General features: G+C 48.9%; 1 protein-coding gene across 6 annotated transcripts in view; it reads left to right on the top strand.

Moving 5' to 3' along the window:
• The window catches only part of GATAD2B (GATA zinc finger domain containing 2B), a 78,849-nt gene that overhangs the window by 55,700 nt on the left and 7,069 nt on the right, over window positions 1–16,080 (top strand). For 5 of the 6 annotated variants that reach the window (XM_065574049.1, XM_065574046.1, XM_065574048.1 and 2 more), the window contains 8 exons: window positions 2,319–2,448; window positions 2,723–2,854; window positions 3,211–3,342; window positions 6,206–6,376; window positions 10,740–11,055; window positions 12,555–12,757; window positions 14,452–14,562; window positions 15,489–15,606. In XM_065574049.1, the coding sequence (XP_065430121.1) occupies window positions 2,319–2,448; window positions 2,723–2,854; window positions 3,211–3,342; window positions 6,206–6,376; window positions 10,740–11,055; window positions 12,555–12,757; window positions 14,452–14,562; window positions 15,489–15,606 (1,313 nt within the window). The remainder of the gene's footprint in view (window positions 1–2,318; window positions 2,449–2,722; window positions 2,855–3,210; window positions 3,343–6,205; window positions 6,377–10,739; window positions 11,056–12,554; window positions 12,758–14,451; window positions 14,563–15,488; window positions 15,607–16,080) is intronic. The other variant, XM_065574050.1, reaches the window with a different exon arrangement.

The following is a 16,080-nucleotide window of genomic DNA, read 5'->3' as shown; positions in this document are numbered from 1 at the left end:
TTCAAGCTACAGTGACCCCAGAGTCCTGTGTCTGCCTGTGGTACCAGTTTGTACTGTAATTACTCAAGCTGATAATACTTGGCCTTGATTTCGTGCTTACTGTCTTCCAGCCCCCATGCAAGGGAGGAGTTTCCCCTCTGTTCCAGATGGGGAAACTGAGGCAAAGAGATCTCTTCGTAAGACCATAAAGAGAGTGCTGGGATTCTGATCAAGAGCTCCAGGATTCTGGTCCTGTGATTGTCACATTGTCTCTTGCGTAGTAATGTCCCAGTGCTTGCAGTGTCAGCAAATTGCTTACATGGCTCTGTTTTTGATTTTTAGGGAGCAGGCTGTTGGAGCGTTTCTCTAGATGTACTGCCATCCATGAGCTGTCAATCAAAACTTTAGTTTGTAATTTAACACACTAGATTGCTGATCAGTAGGACGGCAGTGAATGCAAGAGCCCATCTCCATAGTACTCGGCAATTGGCTTTTATCTCGGTCACAGCTAGTGACGAGCTTGTCTTCTGGTAACAGATCACACTGACACACAGCCTGAACTGGCTAATACATGCCAAGATGTAGCAAATGCTAGCCTCCTTCCTTAGGTTGGCAGGAATTGCAAAGTTGTGCAGAAGTGAGACCAGAATGCAACTCTTGCAGTATCTCTGCAATGGCTCAAAGGGAAAGCGAGACTGACCTGAAGTCAGACCATTTCAGTAATTTGGGGATAAAAGCTTTGAGGGTTATGCCCCAATTCTTTTACACAGGTCAGGAGATGATAGCTGTGTTCCCCTTCTTCCACAGAACCCCTTCCATTTCCTGGATGCCGGGATTGTACCACTTGCCTCTGACAACTATCTCCGGTGCATATTTTTCTCTTCCTCCCTGTTGTCTGACACACACCCCTCGTTCCCTCTTGGCCTTTGCCCTTTTGCCATTTTACTCTCCCATGTTTATACACCAGCAGAGATTCTCTCATCTAAGACGAGTACCACATCTTACGATCCCCTGACTGGACATTGTGCTTGTCCTGTGGGGGGATAAAAACCCAGTAGCGTGGAAGATGCATAACAAATGGTGATAGACAACAAAGCTTTCCCAGTCTCGCTGGCGGCCAGAAGGTGATGGCAGCAGGGAGCTGCGTAGGCCAAAACCATCATCTGACAGCGGAGCCTGTGCAAAGAGCAGCAGCCAGTCGTGCAGTCAGAGGTTGAGATTGCCCTGTTCTAATGCTGTCAAGGTGCCTCCGAGCTGCATGGAGTTGCCAGTGACACCTGGGAATCTGAGGCTGAATCAGTGTTCTGATCTGACTCTTCTAAAGCAGTTGTGTCTTTTAATCTGTGTGTAGCGGCCCCTCTGAGCCTAATGTCCTGTCTGAAATCAAAGGCTACAGAGCAGTCAGACCTAGGAATTAATTTGGGTTGAACCTAATGCTGTTTTCTGGGTTTCCACCACCTAAATTTCAGATAAACTAATCTGCATCCCCACCTCAGTCATAGCAGTGGATTCAAACTGAAGTCCTGAGAGTTGTCCTTCTGCCACTCAGGGCTAGAGGACCTTACCCCAGGCATGCTTTCACTAGTTCGCCTCCCCAAGCTCCATTACATGAAATTGGTGACACTGAAGGGGTTTTATTGTAACCACCTTATTCCAAATGATGTCACAATGAATGTAACTCTGCTCGGTTACCACTGGATTATAGCATTGATTTCCTAGCGACCGGCTTCTGTAACTGCTCTTCCTTTCTGTTATTGGGTCTATTGACGGCGGAATATTTCTGTGTAGCTTTTCCCTTATGGCCTTTTTTAAACAGATGTGTATGAATATAGGTTTGGGGTATTTACATGTGTCTTAAATTTTGAGCACTTTCCCCTTTATCATCTCAAGCATCACGTGAGTAGCAGTGACTTTTTCAATATGTCTGCAGAACAGGCAAAGATGTCTGGAGTTATGCTTGCCTGTGCCCCCTTAATTTGTATCCAGGGCCTCAGCACCTAATCGCTTGTCATTTCCCTGTTTGGTTAATATTTAGCGCCTTATTAACATCATGTACAAGTCTGTCTCAGACAAGTCTCTGTCCCTAGAGAAACCTGCTAGTGAAGAAAGCATTTGGAGTGAATCCTTTTATCTTCAGTGTGAATGTTTGTGAGCAGAAAGCAGTCTTTTCCTTTTTGAAGCCAACAGTTTATGCTGCTTCACGTGTGCGGCTATAAGGCGAAGTGTAAAACTCGAATGGTTCTGTCTGGCGTGCGGGGGTTATACTGGTCACGGATTTCTAAATGTCTCTACGTTTGGAACAGCATTGCAGTTCAACTGTCTCATTTCCCTCTGTGCAGTGACCAGGACAGGGGTCGATTGACCCCCTCACCAGATATCATTGTCCTTTCCGATAATGAGGCATCAAGTCCACGTTCCAGCTCTCGCATGGAAGAAAGACTTAAGGCAGCCAATCTTGAAATGTTTAAGGTAAGGTGTATCCAATCTGCTCCCTGAGAAACTGGAGTCTGGTGCAGTAAAGAGTCCTACCCCTGGGAACGGGGGCACGAGCTCTTGGAGGGTTGGGAGCTGCAGGCGAATAGTGGGCAGTACGATGACATTGTTGATAATGCTCCAGCTCACCCCAAGAATCCTCCTTAGTTCAGATTTAGTACAGCACAAACTGACTGTTTGAGGGCCAGGTGGGTTAACTCTCGCTACCAGAATAACCATGTAAGCCCTGAGTGATTCTCTGTCTGTGCAGGGTAAAGGCATAGAGGAGCGCCAGCAGCTTATCAAACAACTCCGGGATGAGCTGCGACTGGAAGAGGCCAGGCTGGTGTTGCTGAAGAAACTGAGGCAAAGTCAACTGCAAAAGGAGAATGTTGTACAGAAGGTGAAGTTCTGGGAGATGGGGGGTGCATGGAATTGTGTGTTCAGTCAGGCTTGTGGGAGCCCATTCAGTGGTACAGCTTAAGGCCAAAGAGGTCTCTTGGGACGATACGTGCATTAGAATTAGCCCCTTATTTCACACTGGCTTCCCTCTAGGTGTCTGTTCCAGAGCCTGGGCAATGTGTTTCTTGTGACGAAACCAGCTCATTGTCCTTGAGGCCAGCAAAAGATCAATCTAGGTAGCACTCAAGTGTTAGCATCTGATTGATCATACTCCGGCTTGGTCCAGGATCAGTCCATTTGTGCATTTCCTCTCATAAGTGCTCCACCGTGATGCCAATGTTTCCTCTCTCAATCTAGACTCCAGTTGTGCAGAATGCTGCATCGATTGTTCAGCCATCTCCTGCCCATGTGGGACAGCAGGGACTGTCCAAGCTTCCCTCCAGGCCTGGAGCCCAGGGGGTTGAGCCTCAGAATTTAAGAACATTACAGGTAAGCATCATGGAGACAACGCTCTGCTGTCAGTGACATCCGAGACTTTCTCTGTGCCGTATTAAAATCGGGTTCACCACAATGCTTCCTCAAAAAGCCAAAACATTCTTCTTTGCGAATAATTTCTAACCGTACTGCAGATGAGATGGCTTTTCCAATAAATAAATGTTGGCACTTCTGAGCCCCGTGAATAGAACTATCTTTGTTCTTTGTGTGTGGTCACAAAATGCAGATGCAGTGACCACTATCAGACCAGATAGACACTGCCATCTAGTCTATCTTGCGTTCTGTAGGGGACAGTTTCTTGAAAGAGGCTCTGGAAGATAATTTTTCTGTTCTGCATAATTAAGATTTCTAGTGCACCCTGTGTCCCTGGCAGGTTTTCCCCTCTGTAGTGTTGCAGTGCATGCTATGAATGGGTTCTTCTGGCTGTTATCCTTCCGTTTCAAAGCTGGGTGCTTTCCAGTAAAGTGGTATGTGGTTTATTGTTTTGGGGTCCTGTGGGATGAAAGGGCTAGCACAGTGCAAGGTGTGGATGATGATGATGGTAGGCTGTGTTTGGTCACCGCTTGGTATCACATACTGAGCGGTAAGGGTCTTAGATATGAGTTGCAGGGTTGCTGGCATATAGAAATCCCCCAGCGTGTGGTTAGCAGCAAGGATGGCTGCTCTCAGGGGAACTAGGTCCTGAGACAATGCAGTGTGCCTGGGGAAAGGGGGTGAAGGAAAACACAAACAAAACGTCAAGCTGGACTAGCTGTTTCCCAAAGAAGGTCAATATAGACAGAGCTGGATGCTGTTGAACAAAGATACCTTCATGTGTGCTTACTGGGAAAACGCTAATCCGAGATGTCACACAGTGTTTAATGTTATGGAGATAAACGAAAAGCCAACAGTATGAGCTCACTAGAACAAGGACTCTGAGTGTGCGTGTGCGGAGCAGGATGTTTACACTGACAAGCGATAGGGATTTTTTTCTTGGCATTTCACCCGGCTCTGCTGTAGGGCCCAGTGCTCTCCTGCCATCTTGAAGAACTCCCACCAGAAATGTGTCTCTCTTCGCTAGCAGATCACTTCTGCTGCTTTGGCTGCCATGTGCACTCTCCGGCACAGATTACACAGCCACTCCTTTTTTTGTGAAGCAGAGCAATAGGTAGTGATGGACACAGCTTAAAAATCTAGACAGGCCCCTGGTCGCCAGATCAAAGCATCTGCTACAAAACATGCCACAGATCAGCCTCCTGAATTACCCCTTGCCTCCCTCCCATGTCTGCTGCGGGCTGGTGTTCCCTTCCCTGGGGGAATCTGCACAACATTCAGTTGAGTTGACTGTCCAGTCCATCTACAGTAGAATCTTGCTAGTTTGCCCTGACGGACACAGCCCATAAAGGATTCTCAGACTGAGTAAGTGACACTGTGCAGTGGAAAAGCAAGGCTAGTACATTACAATGTGCCTCATCTATTTATTGGACAAGCATGGTTTTCACTTACACTCAACTGCGTTTACAGTATAGTCCATAGTATAGAGGGAAGTCTCAGGAATGCAACCTCACAGCAACGCTCCCTCAAATCATGGCTGTGAGGTGGTGCGATAGTCCACGTTACGTGTCACGGGGTGCATGGATTAGAGGTTCAGCTGTTTTACTGCCTGTAGCTTTCTTGCCTGCTATCGCTGAGGTTTCAGTCTAAATCTCACTGATCAGTTTCTCCTCCTGTTAGCCATCCTCTTGTGTTTATGGCATTTGTTTCCCTGCTATGGTAACGATTCTGGGGTCAAGCCTATTGTGACTTCACAGCAGGATCAGGCTGGTAAAGGAAATGGGCTTTAAGGAAAGAGGAAGCACACTGTTTGCACATTTTGTGGGGGTTTTCTTATTTGTGAAATGAGAAACTTGTGGAACAGTAGCCTTGCTAGGGATGAGGCACTCAGATTTTTAAATCTACCTCTGTTTGTTTTTTTTTTTTTTTTTTTTTTTAAATGAGAAATCATCCCTTTAATACACATCCATCCTCCTGTCTGAACATTGCCATGGCTCCCAGAAATGTAGAGAACTCACCTGGGACACTAGTTGCTGATCTTCTGCCATGGTTCAACCCATACCAAGCACTTTGTTAGTGGTTTTGGTAGCATGGTTCGAGGGACTGATACTTTTTCTGAACTCTTCCTTCTCCAACCCCCCCCCCCCCCCCCCCCAAAAAAAATTCTATTGGACATTATTTTATTGTAATGACGTCCCAGACACAAATCCTTCCGCACTAGTCAGCGAAATCCTGTTTGCTGTAACTGTTTTATTTCAAATGCAGGCACTGTTTCAGCCATTGTGGAGTTGATTCTGAAACCTGACTATAGTAGCCTCCATGTAGCTGGCAAACTACCTACTTTTTTCCTTCAACTTGCAGCTTTGCACATGGGTTAGACCAGCTCAGTCCATTAATAGCAGAGGCGGGTAGAGGAAGACTGACTGAACACTTGGTTTCATAGGACGCTTACATTTCTGGGATGTGAAACTTCTGAGACAGTCCACCAGAGCTAGATAATACAGATCCAGTTTCCAGAGAACATTGCTTGATTCTGGGGAAGTAGCAACTGAGATTAGATCATTAATCTCCTGTTCTTGTTGCGGTTGAAATCCCAGTCTCTCCACCTGAGAGGCTAGTGCTTTAATTGTATAGCAGACCTTGCTCCAGCCAAAGTAAAACCAGGTTATGTAAAATACACACACCGATTAAAGGGAAAGTTGGATTAATTGATTATTGAGAGAGAAGTTAATTTGAGTTCATGTTTACACCCATTTGTATTTTACATGTTCTGTTAAAAATCCCAGTTTGCCTGATGTCCTCTATTTTTTTTTCCCCTGGACAGGGTCACAGTGTCATTAGGTCTGCCACAAACACGACCCTTCCCCATATGCTTATGTCACAGCGTGTGATTGCTCCGAATCCCGCCCAGTTACAAGGGCAGCGCGTTCCTCCTAAACCTGGCCTCATCCGCACTACAACTCCAAGCATGAATCCAGCCATCAACTACCAGCCGGTAAGTTACCTCTTACTTCTACTTAAAATTGGATTCAGTATGGTGGAGATAAGAAGGGAAATGCCAGCTAGGTTTTTTTATGCACTTGAATGACTCAAAATGCTTGTAGGAGAGCAGAGCTCAGGGTGAAAACACCAAATGAAGCCACTAGATGGAAATACATCTAAAGCACGGACAAAGGCATAAACCTTTAACCTGTGTGAGAAGTGGAAGGGTAAATAAAAGAACAACCATACTGGTTCAGACCAATGGTCCATCAGGCTAGATGCTTCAGAGGGAGAGAGCAGAATAGGGTAATTATCGAGTGATCCATCCCCTGTTGTCCAGTCCCAGCTTCTGCCAGACAGGGGTTGCAGGACGCCTGGGTATTGCTTCCCTGACTGGCTTTGCTAATAGCCATTGGTGGATGTATCCTCCATGAATTCGTCTAATTCTTTTTTGAACCCAGTTATACTTTTGGCCTTCACAACATCCCCTAGCAATGAGTTCCACAGGTTGACTGTGCATTGTGTGAAGAAATACTTTTTGTTGAATTTAAACATGCTGCTTATTAATTTCCTTGGGTGACCCCTGGTTCTTGTGTTATGTGAAGGGATAAATAACACTTCCCTAGTCACTTTCTCCACACCAGTCATGATTTTATAGACCTCTGTCATATCCCCCCTTTGGGTTCATCTAGAAAGAGAGAATACTATCTTCTTAATCTCTGCTCATATGGAAGCTATTCCATACCCATAAGCATTTTTGTTGGCTTTCTCGGCACCTTTTCCGAATCTAATGCATCTTTTTTGAGATGGGGCGACCAGAACTGCAGGCAGTATTCAAGGTGTGGGTGTGCCATAGGTTTATATAGTGGCATTACATTTTCTCACTTACTATCTATCTATCCCTTTCCCAGTGGTTCCTAACATAACATTTAGCTTTGACTGTCGCTGCACATTTAGCGGATGTTTTCAGAGAACTATCCACTATAATTACAAGATCTTTTTTGAATGGTAACAGCTAATGTAGACCCCTTCATTGTGTATGTATAGTTAGGTTTGTTTTCCAGCATGCATTACTTTGCATTTATCAACATGGAATTTCATCTGCTTTTTGTTGCCCAGTCACCCAGTTTTAACTCTTTCCAGTCAGCTTTGGAATTAACTACGTTGTTCTGTATTGTCTGAAAACTTTGCCACTTCACTGTTCACCCCTTTTTCCAGATCATTTATGAACAGCACTGGTCCCAGAACAGACCCTTGGGGAACACTACTATTTTCCTCTCTCCATTGTGAAAACTGACCACTTATTCCTGTTGTTTCCTATCTTTTAACCAGTTACTGATCCAGGAGAGGACCTTCCCTCATATCTCATGATTGCTTACTTTGCTTAAGAGCCTTTGGTGAGAAACCTTGTCAAAGGCTTTCTGAAAGTCCAAGTACACTATAAACACTGGATCCCCCCTTGTCCACATGTTTGATGCCCTCAAAGAATTCTAATAGATTGGTGAGGTGTGATTTCCCTTTACAAAACCTGTGTTGACTCTTCCCCAACAAATTGTGTTCATCTGTGTGTCTGATAATTCTGTTTTTTTACTATAGTTTCAACCTAATTGCCTGGTATTGAAGTTTGGTTCCTCAGCATGTAATTGCCAGGATCACCTCTGGAACTGTTTTTAAAAGTTGTTACGTTGGCTGTCCTCCAGTCATCTGGTACCGAGGTTGATTTAAGCGATAGGTTACATACCACTGTTAGTAGTTTTGCAATTTTATGTTTGAGTTCCTTCAGAGCTCCTGGGGGATACCATCTGGTCCTGGTGACTTACCGCTGTTTAATTGATCAGTTTGTTCCAAGTCTTTCTGTACTGACACCTCGCTCTGGGACAGTTCCTCAGATTTGTCACCTAAAAAGTATGGCTTGGGGTGGGGTTCTCCCCCACACCCTCAACTGGGAAACGTTCTGTAATGGGACTGCTGGCTACAGAAGGCTTTGATCCTACAGGTGGGGGTCCACTGCAGAGCAAGTCTAATTGTGATACACATGGAAGGAGGATGTTGTGGATCTCAGTCAGCTGGGGCAACTTTGTCTCTTGTGAATAAATTCTAGCTGCTGACAGGAGCAAGAGCCATCACCCGTACAAGATTTAAAGAACGTCATAAATCAAATGATCAGAGGACTGATATAGGGCAGTCTAGGCATCTACACTTCCTTTCAAAGAGAAAGGAGGAGCCTGAAGATCACAGAATATTCCTTGCAGTTTGAAGGCAAGAAATTTACAGCCATCATTTGTCCTAGATCAGGATACACAGGGGCTGCATCTGGAAATCAGACCACTAGGGCTGAGAGTGGATAAAGAGGGTACAGCATGGTACTGTCATAGACCTATAGGGCTGGAGTGGACCTCAAGACCCCACTAGATACGCCCTTGCAGTTTGACAGTGAACCATTGGTAACTGTAAGTACCGGTTTCAAGTTCAGCCAGTAGTGTACCCGCCTTCTGGTCACTTCATCTAGACCCCGCTTTGCTAGTTTGCTTATGAGAATGTCATGTGGGACTGTGTCAAAAGCCTGACTAGAATCAAGGCTTTAATGTCCTCTAAAGTTCTAGAAAAAGGGCTGCTGGTGCCAACTCCCATCACAGCAGTTGGAGAAACCAGATGCTCACATTGCTTGTTGGGCATGGTAGTCACTTCAGCACAATGGCCTTGCTTATTGTGACTCAGATGCTGGCCTGAAGTGTACATTCCAAGTCACAGGCAATGTCTTCTGGACCTGTGAATGATTTGGCTGAGACTAATATGAGTGTGAAAAGGCCAAGACGGTGATGCTTTGGGAGCACAATGCTGTGAACTGCTGAAAAGTGAAGGCGTTAAGTCAGCTGCTGCCCTTGATAGGATGACGAATGCCTCATGACGTGGAGTGGAGCTGGGCATGTTCAAGGCCAGAACACACCACTAGATCATCTGATCTGACCACCTGCATATCACAGGCTATTCAATTTCATCCCGTTACCCCTGTATTGAGTGCAATGGTTTGGCTAAAGCCTGTCTTTCAGAAAGGCATCCAGTCTCGATTTTGAAAACTCCAAGCAGTGGAGAATACACCGCTTCCCTTAATGGTTGGTTCCAGTGATTAATCACCCTGTTAAAAATTTGTGCCTAATTTCTAATTGTCTAGTTTCAGCTTCCAGTCAGTGGTTCTTGTTCTGCCTTTCTCCGCTAAATTAAAGAGCGCTTTATTACCCAGTGTTTTCTCCCCAGGAAGGTCTCTAGATACTGTTATCAAGTCGCCTCTCAATCATTTGATAAGTCTAACAATTTGAGCTCTTTAAGTTTCTCACTGAGGCACTTTCTCTAGTTCTTGAATAATTTTTGTGTCCTTTTCTGCACCCTCTTCAATCTTCAACATTCTTTTGAAAATTGGATAGCAGAACTGGATGTCTAAATTTTTCCTCCAGTCAGTTTAATTCATAATTTTCTGCAGCTTTGGGAAATTAATTCTTGAAGAACCAAATATATATTTTATTACTGGTTGGGACAGTCTTCTGTTTGCCCATATTGCAATGTTCAGCCATATGAAATGGGAAAGCCACTTGGAACGGGGAAGACGGGCAGCCAAGACCTCTAAGCGCACTTTGGTTGCACGTGTGGATCTGGCCCCTTGCAGGAAGTGGTTCTGAATACTGTCTCTGCAGTCAGCAGAGGATTGTGTGAGGTGCTTTGTTACTATCATGTGCCAAAGGAATCGAGGGCTGAGAACCCAAGCAAATGGAGGATACAGGAGACAGCTGCTGGGGATGGAAGCGGAGGTAGCTGGTGTATTCTGCACACCTGTGTGGGAGGAGAGGGACACCATCTGGCAGTGGTGGTGGTGCTTGGGCACATGCCAGATGAGTGAGGCAAAAGGTGGAGGAGCGCAATGGTGCTAGCTAGTGAGTCACAGCGCACAGTGCTGCCTACACTCCAGCCGAGGGTGGTGCAGGCGCCCAAATGCAGGGCTTGAGTTTGTGTTCATGTAGCCAGATGGAAAGCTGGGGGTCTCCTTAAGCTGGCTGTAGGGTTCATTAGACCATTGGATGTTGCAGAAGAGTATTTTGATGCAGATTTAATTCCTCCAGAGATGTCTCTTGGGGCATTTGTGATGTTGCTGATGAGTTAATGGCAGAGGCTAAGACATACCCTGTAGTTGGGACCCAGGTCACTCCTGGCCCTTGGCTTTCTGTTGTAGTGACTTCCGTCTCTAACACTGAGCCGTACCTGGCTTCAGCAGGCTACCCCGAGCCATAGTACAGTGTGCTCGCAAGTCCCATCAGTCAGATTGCACTGTCCTGTCTTTGCATGGCCATCAGGCACCCGCCCTAACCTCTCTTTTCCCTCTCCAGCAGTCAAGTTCTTCTGTTCCTTGCCAGCGTACGACCTCTTCAGCCATCTACATGAACCTTGCCTCTCACATCCAGCCCGGGCCTGTGAATAGGGTGTCGTCCCCACTCCCCAGCCCCAGTGCTCTGAATGATGCTGCCAATTCCCAGGCAGCCGCCAAGCTTGCCCTGCGCAAGCAACTGGAAAAAACGCTGCTGGAGATTCCACCCCCGAAACCGCCGGCACCCTTGCTTCACTTCCTGCCCAGCGCAGCCAACAGCGAGTTCATCTACATGGTGGGGCTGGAGGAGGTGGTACAGAGTGTTATTGACAGTCAAGGTGAGTTACAAGGCAGCACAAGCCGAGTGAGCATCATGACTACTACAAAGACAACAGTGGCTAGACCTGAGGTCAGGATGCCTGGGTTCTATTCATAGATTGGTAGCTTTGGCCTAGTCACTTTCCCTCTGTTTGTTTTCCCCTTCTGTAAAATGGGGCCATACTTCCCTTTGCATAGTGCTGAGATCCTTGGCTTAAAGAATGGGAGTCTGGCTCTGTCACTTCACCTCTCCACCTCCAGCTTTCCATCTGAGAAACGGGCCGTGCATGGCTGCTGGTCTCACAGGGGTGTTGGGAGGATTAATGGCTGTAAAGTGCTTCGAAGGTCAGCGCTAAGTAGTAGTCTAGCATTGCAGTGCCCAGGGCAGTGAAATCCTAGTGCAGTGCTAATGGCAGCGAGCAGGCTGGAGAACTGCCTGCGTGTGTGTGTACACGTAAGGTGTGGTCCTTGAGAGAGCAGACTGCTGATTGGCTAGCAAGCATTGAACAGGTCCCTGGTCAGCTTAGCCCCCTTCACGCTATCCTTGAGTGAGGGGGTAAAGGGGAGACTTCTTAAAGAATCCTCCCCCCACCCCTTTACCTGGGAAAACCCACAAAACAGACCTCTGGAGTTCAGATGCAGAATGGCACGAGTCCCTCTTCTCTGGCACTGAAATTGCCCAGGGCTCCTTTGTCTGGCCCGCTGTTCCCATTCCCATGGAAATGGACTTTGAATCTCCACCGACAGCCTGTCTTTTAAAGCACCTTCTTTTGAAATAATTGTTTTAAAAGCACCTCACCCTGATTTCAGTGCTCTAATGTCTGTTACCATGGGAACAGGAAGAGTAGCCGGGAGCAGAGTTGTAAGAACTCTGTTATGTAAATCCCTCTGCAGTGTTCTTAGGCAAGATGCAGTCTGTATCTGGAAAGGGGGAGCAAATACTGTTTGTAGGGTAACTGGCCTGGAACAGGGATGCACTGTAGCAGCGGTTACGCTGCAGACTGGAGTTGTTTGCATGAGGGAATTTCAGGTTCTAGATGAGGTCTCTTTAAAATCATCCATCATTTGCTGGCTTTGTCCTGCTGAATGCCAGTGGAACTCGGCAGATGTCAGTGTCTGCCCTGTTTGGAACCTGACAGTTTAACTCTTGGTTTTAAAGCTGGCCACTGGCAACTTCCATCCTTGTGGGCAGTAACTGGGCAGCCCCCTACCTGATGTTGCAGTTCCCTAGAGCCTGGCAATGAGAGAAGACTGGAATCTCCTGCATAGCTGCACAGGGAGGACCCATGCTCGCGTTCGCCCTGAGCAGATCTTATGGCAAAGCCTAGTCTAGTCCCATCCAGAGTTACTCTTTGGGAATGCTTGGAGTGCTGCGTTAGCATGCAGAGTGCCCCTTACTTACATTGACCCAGGTTCTCCTAACAAAGCCAAGGGGGCAGGTTGGTTCTGTCCCCATGATTGTGGGGGAGGTTGGGGGAGTCCGCGCCACCCCAATAACCCCTGTTCTTGGTGGTTCTAGGCAAAGGCTGCGCTTCCCTCCTGCGCATGGAGCCCTTTGTCTGTGCTCAGTGCCGCACTGACTTCACCCCGCACTGGAAGCAGGAGAAGAACGGGAAGATCCTGTGTGAACAGTGCATGACCTCCAATCAGAAGAAGGCACTGAAAGCAGAGCACACCAACCGGCTGAAGAATGCCTTCGTGAAAGCACTGCAGCAGGAGCAGGCAAGTTCCATCCCAACCTGGTGGAGCCCCAGGCATCCTCCAGCTCTAGTCCTGCTTCCAATCTCTGCTTCTCCCTTCCCCGGCAGTGCCTGGGTTTGCAATGTGTGTGGAGGCAATCTGTTCCCTTTCCTCCGCGCAGCCTTGTTATGTCTCAGTTCCCTGAGGGTGCCCTGTTTCGATGCTAGGTATCTAAAAATACCCTCTCCTGCAGGGAATGGAGTATTTCCTGAGGTCCGTTACTCCTTTTCCTTTCTGTACGGTCTCCCAATGGCTTGGTAACTCATTTGCCACACTAGCAGTGGGAGGCAGAGTGGGCTGGGAACTGGGAGTCAGGGCTACTGGCTTCTGTTCCCAGTTCTGCCACTGCCTTCCTGTAATACTGGAGAAGTCACTTAACCTCTCAGTGCCTGTTTGCTTAGCTGTCACATGGGGACATTTGCCTACCTCCACCCTTGGTGTTTGCAGGGCTTTGAGCCCCTGCCGGGCCACAGGAGTGATTCCGAATGAACGTCGTGGGGGCCTGGAGTAGGACGCGTCCCTCTGCTTGTGGCTGGGAGCATTCTAGATGCAGTGTGCTTAGCTGCTGCCATCGTTGCTGGGAAGCTCTGCTCCCCCCAGTGCAGCTAAGTGGGGAGCAGTGCTGGGCGGCTCTGAACGACGTCCTGCCGACTCCCTTTTTAGATGGGTGGTGACCGTAGTGTGGGGGTTAGAGCTTAGGGGCAGGGGAGGGACCCTGACTAGGTTCTCCTCCCCCCTTATCCCTTGGCTCAGGTGAACAGACTTCAGCCGACTGAGGTCCATGCGGGAAGTGGGCTGGGGAATGTGTAATTCAGGACGGACAAACGGTCTGCTTCTGCAGCCGCAGCATTCAGTCGCTCTGGGCCTCCCCCTGAGGGCGGAGCTGCCCAGCCCCCGTGGAGGCCAGTGGGAATTGGGCACTCTTTGAAAAGCTCCCCTAAAGTCCAGTGGGTGGCACTGACCTCCACATCCTCAGGGCTGCCGAGATCCACTGGGATGGCTTATCTGGATCAGCCTGTGTGGGGTGGGAATACTGGGAACATCCCCTGACGCTGCTGCTCTCCCCGCCTGGCCCTTGCAAGCCACCTCCTTTGCAAGGACTCCAACTAGCCCGTTTGTCCTGGTCCAGGCTTGGGGAGGTGTAGGTTAAGATCCCCCCTCTAGTGCCAGTCTGGTCAGCTCTCCCCCGTCTGGCAATCCACACTTCAGACTAAACTGGGACTCCCTTTGCTCTGGGTAGAGCTGATTAGATGTCCTTGTGTATCGCTGTTGGTGCACAAGGCATTTTCCAGACCTAGACGGACCGAGTTGACAATCTCCAGCAAACATCAGACCCTGGGCCACAGTTCAGGCAGAGGGGTGTTGGGAGCACTGGGAGGAAGGGGCGAGTCGGTGAGGGCTGCTCAGTAACCAAATCACATGCCGCTTGTGCTGCTCTTGCTTTGAGGGCAGAAGGATCCCACGGCTGACTTTCCCTGGCATTTTTTCCACCCCCGGCCCCCCAGCATAGGCAGCAGATTTAATTGGGAGACTCTCTCTGCCATACACTGACCTTGCTGCCCATAAAGGCCCCAGAGGAGGGATTGTTCCTGCGTATCACTGAAAATAGCCAGTGGGGTAAATGCTCCTAAATTGGCCCCTTGTGTGTTGCTCTAAAACGCCTCTGCTTCCTGCAGGAAATTGAGCAGAGGCTACAGCAGCAGGCAGCCTTATCTCCCACTGCAGCTCCTGCCGTGTCCAGTGTCAGCAAACAGGAGACCATCATGAGGCACCACACACTCCGACAGGTGAGCCGCTCCGCCTCCGAGAGCAGCCAGCCTCTTGGTGGCCGGGCCCTTTCCCTTGGTGGAATGCATCGCCCTCATGGCCAGAGCCAGCGCCCGTGCAGCTGGGGCGCTGAGTCTGCAGTGCTGTGTGAGACCAGAGACAGCAGCCAGCCTACCTCGAGAGACCTATCCTGTCGCCTCCAAGCAGCTCTTCAGAACACTGGGGGGCCATTTCTCATCCATCCCCTTTCCCTCTCAATATTACCATCCCTTTGTAATTCTTCCCCCCGTCCACACGCTGTAGTAGTTGAAGGCACTGCAGTGATCCTGAGTCTAGGTGGCACCTGGTCTACAAGCAGAAGTGATGGGGGCAGCTTTCTGAGCTGCTTGGTCTCCCTCTGCTGCCTGCCCTGCGGTGCTCCCCAGGCACCTCCTGCCAAGTGCCAGGAAGGCGTATGACCCTTTCTGTCGACTGCCTGGTCAGTCCCAGATCAGCCAGCAGGGGGAGCAGGCAGCGGAGTGAGTGCCCAGCCCGGTAAGGCTGCCTAAGGCCTGGAATCAATCACTGGCAAACGTTGGGTTTTCAAGACGTGGCCAAAGGCAGAGAGCAGTCCGTCTCCGGCGGCTGCTCACTTGCTATTTCCACTTGCACCTGCTGCCAGACGGTCAACGTCCTGTCAAAGTTGGTCACCGTTTTGCTCTGACACTGGTCTGGGACCTTCCTGCCTTTGTTCCCACAGAGATGGGAGCTCTGAATACGTCCCCTGTCCCTGCCTAGTGAAACCAAAGCTGCTGGACTTCCCCATGCCGGAGCTGGGCTTTGGGTCAGGATCTCTGTGTTAGTGGGTGTGGAAATGGCCCTTGCTCTTTCACTGGTACTGCTCCTGGAAAAGTTGGGGTGCTTGTGTACTGCTCACTTTCCACTTGTTCGCTCTCTCCGCCCACAGGCTCCACAGCCCCAGAGCACTCTGCAGCGTGGCATCCCCACCTCTGCCCGCTCGATGCTGTCCAACTTCGCCCAGGCGCCCCAGCTGTCTGTTGCGGGTGGTCTCCTTGGTATGCCAGGTAATGTCAAACGTTGGCCTGCGGAATGGGAAGGGGAGGCCGGGCTGCAGACTAGACTAAGAACCTTAACCCCGTTGTCGCTGGCTGGAAGTCCGCTCCTCAGAGCGTGGCCTGAGCGCAGGAACTCACTGTGCTGACGGGGACCTGCTCTGGGGCCTGGGGCTTGCACTTCTCAGTTCCTCCATCTCTAAAACAGATACTCCACTGACCTGAGGGTCGCTGGGAGGACAGGTTAATGTCTGTCAAGTGCGTGGAAGTTGGAGACCCTGCACAAGTGCTAATATTGCCTGGCTGGCTGCTCAGTCCTCTGACACACACGAGAGAGCTGATCACGGCTCGTGTGTCCTTCTGGGACAGTGGCTTTGTGTTATAAGGCTAGGCCTGTGTTTTCATTGGTTCTGTAACCAAATGGCCTTTCAAACAAATAGGGGTCAGTTGTACTAATTACTGTTGAGCGTAATGATTATCAGTCAA

The sequence above is a fragment of the Chrysemys picta genome, chromosome 20 (assembly GCF_011386835.1).
Source record: "Chrysemys picta bellii isolate R12L10 chromosome 20, ASM1138683v2, whole genome shotgun sequence".
Lineage (NCBI taxonomy): Eukaryota > Metazoa > Chordata > Testudines > Emydidae > Chrysemys > Chrysemys picta.
Note: the sequence above shows the minus strand (reverse complement) of the source record. Positions and strands in the feature narration are given on the sequence as shown.